This window comes from Chiloscyllium plagiosum, unplaced genomic scaffold (assembly GCF_037043375.1).
Source record: "Chiloscyllium plagiosum isolate Xiang-an unplaced genomic scaffold, Cpla_swu_hap1 HiC_scaffold_14, whole genome shotgun sequence".
NCBI lineage: Eukaryota > Metazoa > Chordata > Chondrichthyes > Orectolobiformes > Hemiscylliidae > Chiloscyllium > Chiloscyllium plagiosum.
In genome coordinates, this window is record NW_028270152.1 from 3,013,575 (window position 1) to 3,025,961 (window position 12,387).

The following is a 12,387-nucleotide window of genomic DNA, read 5'->3' on the forward strand; positions in this document are numbered from 1 at the left end:
TTGAGTTAGAGTTGCTGAGGGTGAGGGCTGTGTTAGGGAGGGTTCTTCAGGGTGAGGGTGGAGTTAGTGAGGGTTCCTTAGAAGGTGGTTTGAGTTAGAGTTGCTGAGGGTGAGGGCTGTGTTAGGGAGAGTTCTTCAGGGTGAGGGTGGAGTTAGTGAGGGTTCCTCATTTGCCAAACTTTATTTCATGATCCTGTGTCTGGTGTGGCAATTACTCCCACAACATTGTGACTCTAGAGACAAGGTGCTGCCATAATTGACAACTAACGGAGACTGATGGAAAGAGAAGCGATGAACCTACAGACAGGTACAGAGGAGGCAGCAATATGGAGAGAAACCTTTGCAGAGAGAGTGAGAGAAAGAGAAATTTAGAGAAGGAAACAGTGAAGAAGGTTATCTCGGATTACAAAGAGTTAACCAGCTTGGTCATTGGGCTGTGAACGATATTATTAAATTGGAGAGGGTTCAGAGAGATTTACCAGGATGCTGCCAGGAGTGGAGGGTTTGAGTTATAAGGAGAGGCTGGGACTTCTTTCACAGGAGCGTAGGAGGCTGAGGGGTGACCGCACAGAGGTTTATAACATCATGAGGGGCATAGATAAGGTGCAGAGCAAGGGTGTTTTCCCTAGGGTGGGTGAGTTCAAAACTAAGGGGCATAGTTTCAAGGTGAGAGAAGGAAGTTTTAAAAAGGAGAGTGTGCATGTATGGAATGAGCTGCCAGAGGAAGCGTTGGGTACGGGTACAGTTACAACATTTAAAGGGCATTTGCATAGGTTCATGAATAGGAAATGTTTGGAGGGATATGGGTCAGACACAGGCAGGTGGGACTAGTTTAGTTTAGGTACATAGTTGCAATGGACTAGTTAGACTCGGTGATTGTAAACATATTTAAAGTAATTTCTCACATGCAAATCTTTGACTTCCTAAGACACACAAACAATAAATTAGGAGCATGTGTAGGCTACTCAGCCCCTTAAGCCTCTTCCATATTTAATAAGGTCAAGACTGATTCATTTACTCCACATTCCTGCCTCTGCACTCCCCCCATGCCATTCCATCCCTTTTCATCAGGAATCTAGCTATCTCTCAAAAACTGTTTCCATTGCCTTTCAGAGATACAGATCTCTGAGAAAATTATTTGCATCTGTCTTAAATGGACAACTCTTCATTTTTAAACAACGACCTCTAGTTCTAGGTTCTCCCACAAAAGGAAACATCCTCTCCACGTATCCCCTGTCAAGACCTCTCAGGATTTTATAGGTTTCAACTACGTCACCTCTTATTCTTCACAACTCCAGCAGATGCAGGCCAAGCTTGTCTAACTTTATATTGACTCACTAATAAACCTTTTCTGAATAGCTTCCAACAGATTTGCACCCTTCCTTAAATAAGGAGAGCAATTCTGTACACAATACTCCAGATGTGGCCTCACTAATGCTCTGTATAACTGAAGCATAACCCCCTTAGTTTTATATTTAATTCCCCTCTCTATGAACACTAACATTCTGTTGATTTTCCTCACTAAGACCTGCACACTAACTTTTGTGATTCATGCACTAGGACACCCAGATGCTGCTGAACCCATTCATTCTTCAGTGCACCTCCCTTACCTGAAGCCTGATGGCAAGCTTGTAACTAACAGATCATCAGCAGGAATGGTGTTCCCACAAGGGCTGCTGGTAGGAATTGGGCCGGGCCGGATAATAGAAATGGACACTTTCTCCCATTCCTCTGGAAACTGTCACAGGAAAAGAAACCTCACATAGAATTACATAGTCTTTACAGCGCAGTAACAGGCCATTTGGCCCAACTGATCCATGCTAATATTTACATCATGAGCTTCCTTGCATCCTTCTTCTCACCACCATATTTTCATATTCTTTTTTCACTCATGTTTGTCAACATCATTTCAATTTAACAAGTCAGCAAGGAAGTGGAGCATTCTCACTGCTTTCTGGGTAAAGACAGCTCTTCTGATTTCCCTCATTGAATTATTAGTAACTATCCTAGAGTTATGACTTGTTTTACAATTATAACATCAACTTTCATTCCAACCAGTGCCTCTAAATTAAGACATACATTTTAACAGTGCCTTTCACAATTTCAGAATGTCCCAAATGGATTTAGGACCAAAGAAATACTTTTGAAGTGTAGTCAGTATTGAAATTTCGGAAATACAACAGCTGATTTGTACAAGGCAACCTCCCACAAACAGCACTACATCAATGACAGGGAAATCTGGCCAACAAAGTGTGGTAAACATTCCCAGCTCTTCTTCAAAATAACAGCAGTCAGTTTAAGATTTCATGTGAAAGATGGCACCTCTGCCAATGTAACATTCCCTCACTGAAAGAATGGTGACATGAATCCCAGTAAGGATGCTGTGCCATTTGGAGGAGACATCGTAGGTGGTGGTTCTCTGCTGCTTTTATTCTTGTAGAGGCTGGGAGATGCTGGTTTGATCGAAACAGTCTTGGTGAGTTCAGTGATGTTGCCTGGCAGTGTGTCATCAACATTCTGCCTGACATGGAGCTGAATCCCAAGGATTGGAAGTGATCGCCATCTTTCCTGTTCACAGTTGAATCAGCTCATCTCAGCCAGGGCATTGCAACACATTTCAATGCTCCAGAATTATGGAGGGAAAAATCAATTACTGTATACTGCACAAAAATGGATATGAAGCTCCATGGTCCAAAAGCTTTTTAAAAAGGTGTTTATGATGTATGGACACGATTGGCTAGTCCCACATTTACTGCCCATCTCTAATTGCTCTGGTAAAGGTGGTGAGCTGTTGCAGTTTTTGGTGTGTCTCTACATCCACAATGCCCTTAGGGAGGGAATTCCAGGATTCTGACCCAGCGACAGTGAAGGAACGGTGATATATTTCCAAGTCAGGATGGTGATTGGCTTGGAGGGGAACTTGCAGGAGATGGTGTTCCCATGTATCTGCTGCCCTTGTCCTTCTAGACGGAAGTGGTCATGCTGTTGAAACTCTTACACTTATTCTCTTGGCTAACAGTGTAGGATATTACTCAGGTCAATATAGTGGAGGACAGCTGCCTAAAAGTCGTCACATTCAAGAATAAAGGGCCAAAAACTTGCATAATGGCTCAAATTGAAACATTGTTCTGTGCAGAAGGAGGCTGGTTTGCTTCACTGGGCTGTTTACTATCTGGATCAGTGGTGCTGGAAGAGCACAGCAGTTCAGGCAGCATCCGAGGAGCAGTAAAATCGATGTTTCGGGCAAAAGCCCTTCATGAGGAATACAGGCAGAGAGCCTGAAGGGTGAAGAGATAAGCTAGAGGAGGGTGGGGGTGGGGAGAAAGTAGCATAGAGTAAGAGCTTCAGGGCAGAGGATCCATTAATCCAGAATCTGGTTTCCAGCATCTGCAGTCATTGTTTTTACCCTGTTAACTATCTGGCCCAGCTCTCCCTTTGTTTAATTTCACCCCCCTCTGCAGATCCCTTCAAGTTTATCTTTTTCAACACTTATCTTGTTCCTTTTAAAAAATTATCCTGAGTTCTGCTTCCCTCGATGTTTCTATATTTAAATCCCCGAGAACGCTTTAATGATTTTAATTTAATGCTCTCTTGCTACCCATTCACCAAGCAGCGAAAATAGTTCTTCCTGGTTTATGTAATTTAAAATAATGAAGCTAAGAGTTATATTTTGTTGGGTTAGACCACTTAGATATATGAAGCCTTCAACCCATCAAACCTGTAACATGTGAAAAAGAGTGTGTCCTTCAGTGCTGAACCTCCCTCCACCACTGACTAAGATTATGGCTGATCAGTATCTCAACTTTATTTGCCTACATCATTTCCAGAACGTTTAGTGTCCTTGCCTAAAAAAAGGCTCAGATTTGAATTTTGACTCAATTTTTCATTCCCTCACAGCCTCAACAGTTTTCTTTTGGATGTGGGGGGGGGGGGGGGGGGGGTGGAGAGATGTCTCCATTTCCATTCACCTTTGTGTGAAAACATGTTTCCTGTTAACAACCCTGAACAGCCTAGTTCTAATGTTAAGGCTGTGACCCCCTGTTTGAGATTAACCTCACCAGAGGCAAGAGCTTCTCTCTGTCTATCCCATCAATTCCTTGAGTCATTAATTACTTCAAATACATCAGCCTCGAGTTTTCCATACTCCAGAGAGGGAATTGGTTTAGCTCAGTTGGCTGGATTGCTGGTTTACAGAGCAGTGTGATACCAACAATGTGGGTTGAATTCCTGTCATTGGTTTGAGGTTGCCATGAAGGACTCTGCTTCTCAACCTGTTCCCTTGCCTGAGGTCTGGTGGGCCTCAGGTTAAATCACCACCAGTCACTTCTCTCTGATGAGACAGCAGCCCCTGTGGTCTGGTAAAATGATGGTGACAAAACAACTCAGAGAACATGCAACCTTTCTGTAATCTGAAGATTAGTCACTGCAATTTGAGTGAACCACCCCCTTGTAGATTGTAAGTTCCCAATTCACAGAACAATAGGTTACAATATTAATATTAAGGAGACTAAGTCCTGAATGCTGGAGTAACAGGAAATTATTTTTAGATGTTGGAGTTGTGGGAGCAATGTAAAGGTGTCTCTCAGGCACATTGTGCAAATTGGAGCAGGGATTGGAAGCTGCATTAAGGGCCAGTGCACTCCTTTCTTAGTTGGGTTTGGGTTCCAATCCCACACTAAATGGTTTGGTGAAAATAGTCCCTCATTCCGCATCCCTGGGTGAAGGTCAACTATTGCAATGACCTATCGGAACTGAGCCATAACGTAATAACCATTGTCCAGCAGGTGGGGCTGTAGGTCAGATTTTCAACAGAGGGTCATGAGGCTGGGGGAGACAAGAGACCCATTGTACCACTGATACCATTGAATCAATTTTGGACCAAGTGGCAGTCAGATCATTGAGTGGATGGCCTTGGACTAAAACCACAAAGAACCAAGCATTGATTCACTTTCTTGAAACCCAAACAAAACAATAATAGGTCAGTACAAGACAAAACGCGATGGAGTCTCTGGAGAGGAATAATTTTACTCTGTATCTAACCCTGTGCTGTCCCTGTCCTGGGAATGTTTGATGGGGACAGTGTAGAGGGAGCTTTACTCTGTATCTAACCCTGTGCTGTCCCTGTCCTGGGAATGTTTGATGGGGACAGTGTAGAGGGAGCTTTACTCTGTATCTAACCCTGTGCTGTCCCTGTCCTGGGAGTGTTTGATGGGAACAGTGTAGAGTGAGCTTTACTCTGTATCTATCCCCGTGCTGTCCCTGTCCCTGGCAGTGTTTGATGGGGGACAGTGTAGAGGGAGCTTTACTCTCGATCTAACTCCATGCTGTCCCTGTCCTGGGAGTGTTTGATGGGAGACAGTGTAGAGGAAGCTTTACTACATATATCTAACACTAAGCTGTTCCTGTCCTGGAAGTGTTTGATGGGGGACAATGTAGAAGGAGCTTTACTTTCTATCTAACCCTGTGCTGTCCCTGTCCTGGGAGTTTGATGGGGAACAGTATAGAAGGAGCTTTACTCTATATCTAACCCCGTGCTGTCCCTGGTCTGCGACTGTTTCATAGGGGCAGTGTAGAGGCAACTTACTATGTATGATGTCTTCCTCTTCCTGGGTTGTTCCTGATGAAGGTCTTTTGCCCAAAACATCGATTTTCCTGCTCCTCAGATGCTGCCTAACCTGATGTGCTTTTCCGGCACCACTTTAATCTTGTCCCTGAAAGCATGTCTGACTCAGAGTCCCATCATCTCCACCACGGGGAAGGGTAAGGAGGGTCAGGCCCTCATCCTTCCCAGCTGGAACAGGGATTGACTCACATCAACTGAGCCAACCCTTCCCAAGTAGTCTCAGTTGCTGTGGCAACATACACTTCCTTTTACCTGCATGTTGTTGTCTAGAGCTATGGACAGCGATGGCTGGGGATCCAATTTCTGTCCAAAGGTGGCCAACAAAGACTCTTTGCTCTTACCACCTGCCATTGACAGATATTGGGAGGGATTAAAACGTTAATCTGTGGCTGCATTATAATAGCTCTTTCCTCAGCCTAGAATTGCTGTCATGGGAGTCAAACTTGGAACTTCTAGCTCAGGGACAGGGACACAATGCACAACACACTGTGAGATCCCTTCTATATATGTGAATTCTTCCTGTGCCTAGGTCCATCACCTTCCAATCCCAGCCGGAGGATTTCTTCAGATACTAACAATCTTTTAGAAACCTAAAGGAATATATTAATCTGGCACCATTTTCAACGCGAATAATGTTTGGGAGATATTCACAACATAATTTTTAAGCAAAAAGTCTCAGTGAATAAATTAACTGATAACTGAAAGGGTAGATGTTATTTGAAAAGCAGGATACACATGCTTTGAAGCATATACTGAGCTTTCTACACAAGGCCCTGCATAGCTGTCCACTACGGTATGAGTTGAAATCTTTCATCATGCAGTTTCACCCTCTGGCCATGGTTCCTCGTCTGATCGCTACTAACTGACCCTTGTTGCAAAGGGCCTGTGTGTTTGTTGTCTACAGGGTTGGACTTCTCCATAATATCTCTTATAGTCTTCTGGGAAGGCAGTGGCCTGGCGGTATTATTGCTCAACTATTAATCCAGAGATCCTGACAACATTCTGGGGGACCTGGGTTTAAATCTCTCCACGGCAGTTTTTAGATTAGATTGGATTTGATTCCCTACAGTATGGAAACAGGCCCTTCAACCCAACATGTCCACACCGATCGTCCAAAGAGTAACCCACCCAGACCCATTCCCCAACCTTGTATTTACCCCTGATTCATGCACTATGGGCAATTTAGCATCGCTAATTCTCCTAATCTGCACATCTTTGGACTGTGGGAGGAAACTGGAGCACCCGGAGGAAACCCACGCAGACACTGGGAAAATGTGCAAACTCCACACAGTCACCCAGTGTGGGAATTGAAACTGGGTGCTGTGAGGGAGCAGCACTAACCACTGAGCCACCGTGCAACCCAAGTTGGTGGAATTTGAATTCAATAAATATCTGGAATGAAGAGTCTAATAATGACAATGAATCCACTGTCAATTGTTGGAATTCCCATCTGGGTCACTATTGTCCATTAGAGAAGGAAACTGCCATCCTTACCTGGTCTGGCCTACACGTGACTCCAGACCCACGAAAATGTGGGTGACTCTTAACTGCCCTCTGAGTAATTAAGGATAGACAATAAATACTGCCTAGCCATCGACACCCTCATCCTGTGGATGAATAAAAAAACTCAGCTAATGTTCTGGGCACCCGAGTTTAAATCCTGCCAAGACAAATGGTAGAATTTGAATTTGATTTAAAAAAAATGTCTGGAATCAAGAATCTACTGATGATGTGAAACCATTGTCAACTGTTGGGAAAACCCATCTGACTCACTCATGTCCTTCAGGGAAAGAAAGCTGCCATCATCACCTGGTCTTACCTGCATGTGACTCCAGATCCACAGTAATGTGTTTGACTCTTAACTGAAATGCGGGGTTGAAAATGTGTTGCTGGAAAAGCGCAGCAGGTCAGGCAGCATCCAGGGAACAGGAGAATCGACGTTTCGGGCACAAGCCCTTCCGTCGATTCTCCTGTTCCCTGGATGCTGCCTGACCTGCTGCGCTTTTCCAGCAACACATTTTCAGCTCTGATCTCCAGCATCTGCAGACCTCACTTTCTCCTCTTAACTGAAATGGCCTAGCAAGCCACACAATTCAAGGAACTACTTACTTGTATTAGGAATCCATTCCCTGTTTACTGATATAATACAATTTCCCTTTTAATTACCTGTGGTTCGTAGCGGATTACCAAGTCATATTCCATCGAATACGGAATGTTATTAATCTGAAATTGCAACACGCCCCTTTCTGGAACTTTTGCGAATCCAGTTCCAGTCCATGTGACAGGACGACTTTCAGTGTGCTCTCGATGTAAAAGAGTTGCTCCCTGGACATGGGGAATGATTATTGGTTAAAAACAAGTGGCAGATAACATTAAAAACACGCAGGCGCTGTCAGACACTGTTTAAATCATCAGCTCATCATTCAAACAAAGCATTAACAAATTATTAAAGGAATAAAGGAAGCCATGTCACAATAGAACAGTCTGAAACTCAAACATCCACCTCAGAAGGGCCCTGGAAATTTAACTAATAGCACAGCATGTTAATTCAACACCAATGTATGACAGAGACGGACAGAGAGAGAGATAGAAACAGAAAGGGACAGAGAGAGAGAGAGAGAGAGAGAGACAGATAGAAAGAGACACAGAGAGAGAGAGATGAGCTCCTGTGTTGCTGAGCAGCCTATGGGTATGAATGAATGATACTGGCAGAAGCCATTGGACTGCTGAAAGCACACGTGATATCCATATTTCTTTTCAATAAAACACCTAAACATGATGAACATAAATTTACTGTCCCCTCTCAGTTGCCAAAAGCTGGGCCCTTTAATGTAACTAACAGACTTTGCAGTTAGTGCAGCAACTGCCTGTGTTTCTTGTGAAGAAGTGGAAAGAACTTGGAGAAAAAGAGAGTAAGGAACAGAAACCCCAGGAAGTAAAAGTATCATCTCAACAAATGCTGTGGACTGGAGCCATTGAACTGCTTCACCCATGTGTTTTCCCCTCCACTCATACACCGATTGTTTCTGTCTGTATGTGTACAGAGGGACATTAGAAAGGGGTTAGAGTTTTAACTAGAAGAGTTACATGTTCACAGTACGTAGATTTTTAAACCTGTGGTTAGAATGTATATATTTGTAATAAACAATAGTTATTATTAACAACGGAAAGCTGATCCCACTTTGCAGTTCAGTTGTGTCTTTCTGAGAGATAAACTCAGAACTTTGTGTACTTTGATAAAAGCATGTAACTATTGTGATGACTTCAGGAATAGCAGAGCTAGATTTCAAGTCCACTGCCCCAGTGTACTAGGAGAGGACATAGGCAGGAAGATAGTGACTGCAGGCAGAGGGATAGAGAAATATAGATGTTGACAGAGTTTTATAGCACCACTCTCTCCTGCCTATCAACCTAGCTATCTGTTTATTTTCCTCTTGGGCCAGAATTTTGTCTCCTAGTGAAGACAGAAATGGGTTTAGGAATGCCAAACATTTAGGGCTCCTGACTGCAAATTATAATTCTTTCCCAACCACAAGTCACTTTGCGAGGTCTGTTTACAGGTCAGGAAGGTGCAGACATCTCATGCACCTCTTCTGAGGCTGAGATCACCATTGTGAGGACTGTAGGAAGTGATCATTTCCTGCTCGATGATGGGTCCTTGTCCGTGTGGAGCTTTTATAAACTTTGGCACGAAACAAAACCATTTGCAAGTTCATGGTCAGTGGGGGAGGCCAGCTGAAGATACCTGAATATTCTCATAAGACAGAGACTTTTACATTTGTTAACGATATTCAATGTCACAATTAAATGCTGCATTATAATTTAGATACATGTTCAATGCAATAATTGAGCTTAGGGTTCTGTCTTGCAAAACTAAATTGACCATTACATTAATTGTCAATGTGTAAGTATTCATTAGAATAGTTCAAATATTTCAAATCCATAGAAAAATGGACTGGGAAAATCTCATGTTATGTATTGGTCTGTGATTTAAATATCCAGCAATCTTTGTTTTGAAAAAAAAAATCGTCCTGCAGTTGATTTTAAAAGAACTAAGATCAGCTACACTCTATTGGTTGATAATCCATTATAATGGAAATTAACACCATCTACATCTTAGTAAAAAGGCCGTCTAGTGTTTCAATTTCTAAAGGCTGCATTGTCAACATTTCCTGAATATTGTCTGGATAACCTGGGGCTGTTTCAAATGATTGGCTGACTTCCAAAAACTCCAGCACTTTCTCAGCAGGGAGCTGTGCTCACATTTTGATTGACAATTTTAAGAATTTATTAAAAGTTTATATTTTTATGCTGTGGGTGGGTAGGCATTTGTTTTGACACATGAGGGGGTTTACGATGTTCCTGGGTTTCTTTGGAGAAGCCTTTAAAATATCGTTGATTATGACACTCCATTAGGCTGTTAGAAGTTTACCTTTTAATGTCCATTTACTTCTAATGTCCATAATGTCAGGACTGATTTGAGGAGGAACTTCTTCACCCAAAGAGTTGTGAATGTGTGGAATTCCCTGCCCAATGAAACAATTGAGGAAACCTCATTGAATGTTTTTAAGGCAAAGACAGAGATTATTGAAAGAAAAAGGAATTCTGGGTTATGGTGAGCAGGCAGGTAGTGAAGCTGTGAACGAGAAGATCAGCCATGATCTTATTCAATGGTGGAGCAGGCTGGGGGCGGGGGCAGGTGGCCTACTCCTAGCTCTTATGTTCTTATTTCAAAGATATCCTGAGGTTTATTAGTAGGGTAAGTGGTGATGGATAATGGATAGGCACTACGAAGAGAATAAGGGAGGGAGAGAGCCTGGAATCACAGCTTCAATGTGCAAGGTGTCATCTCTGTTTCAGGATGCCTTGGCTTCCAATTTTGACCTTGGGCATTAACATGGAATTGAATGTGCATCTATTAAATAGGTAGAACAATGTGGAATGACCCCAGAAATAGCCCATTTCCTCCAGAGTGATTCCAAGGCAAAGGATAAAGGAAATCTCAGCCACAGAGAAGTAATTAGGAATGACAATGCTTCTGTTGCCTCAGATATTGTCTTTGTACCTCAGTTCCTCTATTCCCCTGGACTCAGCCACAGGAAGTGGTTTGATTCCCAACTCTCTCAGAAAGGATTACTTCACCCTTTGCTGACACTGCAATGGGACACAAAAATCCTGAGTCTGGACCCAGTCATAATTATTTTGGGGAATATAAAGTGTGTGGGATATGGGGAGGGGTGTGGGTGGAAGCTTGGTATGGGGTGAGGGTTGGGGTTGATGGTTAAAGGGCTTAAGAACGATGTTGGAGAACAGGGACAAGGTCCCAACAAACAGGCTGGTCACCCAATTTGCTCATCTCAGCACCCACACTCCTCTAACACTGCCCAGGGACACAGAAACCATCAAGCCTACCTGCTCACATCTTCAGGAGACATAAACATGGACAGGTTCTGGAAATGGTCTGACTCCATTTCCGAAGCACAGCACTCTGGCTACTTTCTCTCTCTCTTATATATACCATACCCTTGCACCATCTGTCTCACTCTCTCTTCCGCTCTCTACTTCACATTCTCTTTTAATCTCTATCCTCTCTCATTTATCTCATTTTCCACATATTTCTCTCTTCTAAATGCACTGAGATTGTAGATTTTTAATGACTTTAGGTATTTAACCCGCTCAGTAACAGCAGAGACAAACAGGCTCTGTGACTGACCAATTAAAAAATTTATCCATAGGATATGGATGTCATTGGCTGGGCCCAGCATTTATTGCCCATCCATAGTTGCCCCTTGAGAAGGTCGGGGTGGTGAGCTGCCTTTGTGAACTGCTGAATAGACACTATATTGGGCATGATCTAAGCTATCAATCTAGTCTCAGCATCAGATTATAAACAATTTGTGAGAATATTCAAATGAAGACCAGCTGGTGTGTGTCTGAATGTTTCAGAGTGAATGCAGCAAAAAACAAGTTGAGTCCTCTTTGGTCCAGATAATCTATGAACAGTGGCCATTCAGCAGAGATGGGAGGAGGCTGCTAGTGACTGTAGGACTGCACGGCAAAGGCTGGGATCCTCAGAACATGCAGCACAAGGGACAGACAGTGGAGTAATCAGCCTCACACAAGTCCACTTGATTTTCCATAGCTTTCACTTGGCCTTTCCCTATTACTGGGTTTGTGTTTCGGTTGGCATGCACATAGACACACTCTCCTATACATGGACGCATTCACCACACGGGGAACACACAGCACTCACTCCCATGTACACAGGGCACACTCAGAACATGCTCCCATGTACATGGACACACTCAGTACACGCTCACATGTACACGGGGCACACTCAGCACACACTCCCATGTACACGGACACACCAGCACATGCTCCCATGTACACGGACACACCAGCACACACTCTGATGTACATAGGACACACCCAGCACACACTCCCATGTACATGGACACAGTGTCTACCCTGTACATGGGCACACTGCCTGCATGGTCTTCTGTACAAGGGACATACTTACCATGCTGAGTTGAGCCAGCTCTGCCTCATACGTGTAGTGATCGAGAGCCATGAAGAAATACCCTGAGTCCACAAGCGTACACTGCCTGCCGACAATGTGACTCCGACAGCGACACTGGCCAGTTTCCATCGAGCAGCTGGATATTAGCAGAAAAGAAGTGAATTGTGTAAACACAAAGACCAATTGTCCACTGAAGACAGGCGCAAAGCTCACCACACTAATATCGCAACAACGGCCCGATACG

General features: G+C 43.5%; 1 protein-coding gene across 2 annotated transcripts in view; it reads right to left on the bottom strand.

The window, feature by feature from the left end:
* lamb2 (laminin, beta 2 (laminin S)) overlaps positions 1-12,387 on the bottom strand; it is a 172,283-nt gene that overhangs the window by 73,100 nt on the left and 86,796 nt on the right. For both annotated transcript variants that reach the window (XM_087994030.1, XM_087994029.1), the window contains exons 13-15: positions 12,144-12,279; positions 7,790-7,948; positions 1,611-1,738 (exon numbers count right to left, since the gene is read on the bottom strand). In XM_087994030.1, the coding sequence (XP_087850156.1) occupies positions 1,611-1,738; positions 7,790-7,948; positions 12,144-12,279 (423 nt within the window). The remainder of the gene's footprint in view (positions 1-1,610; positions 1,739-7,789; positions 7,949-12,143; positions 12,280-12,387) is intronic.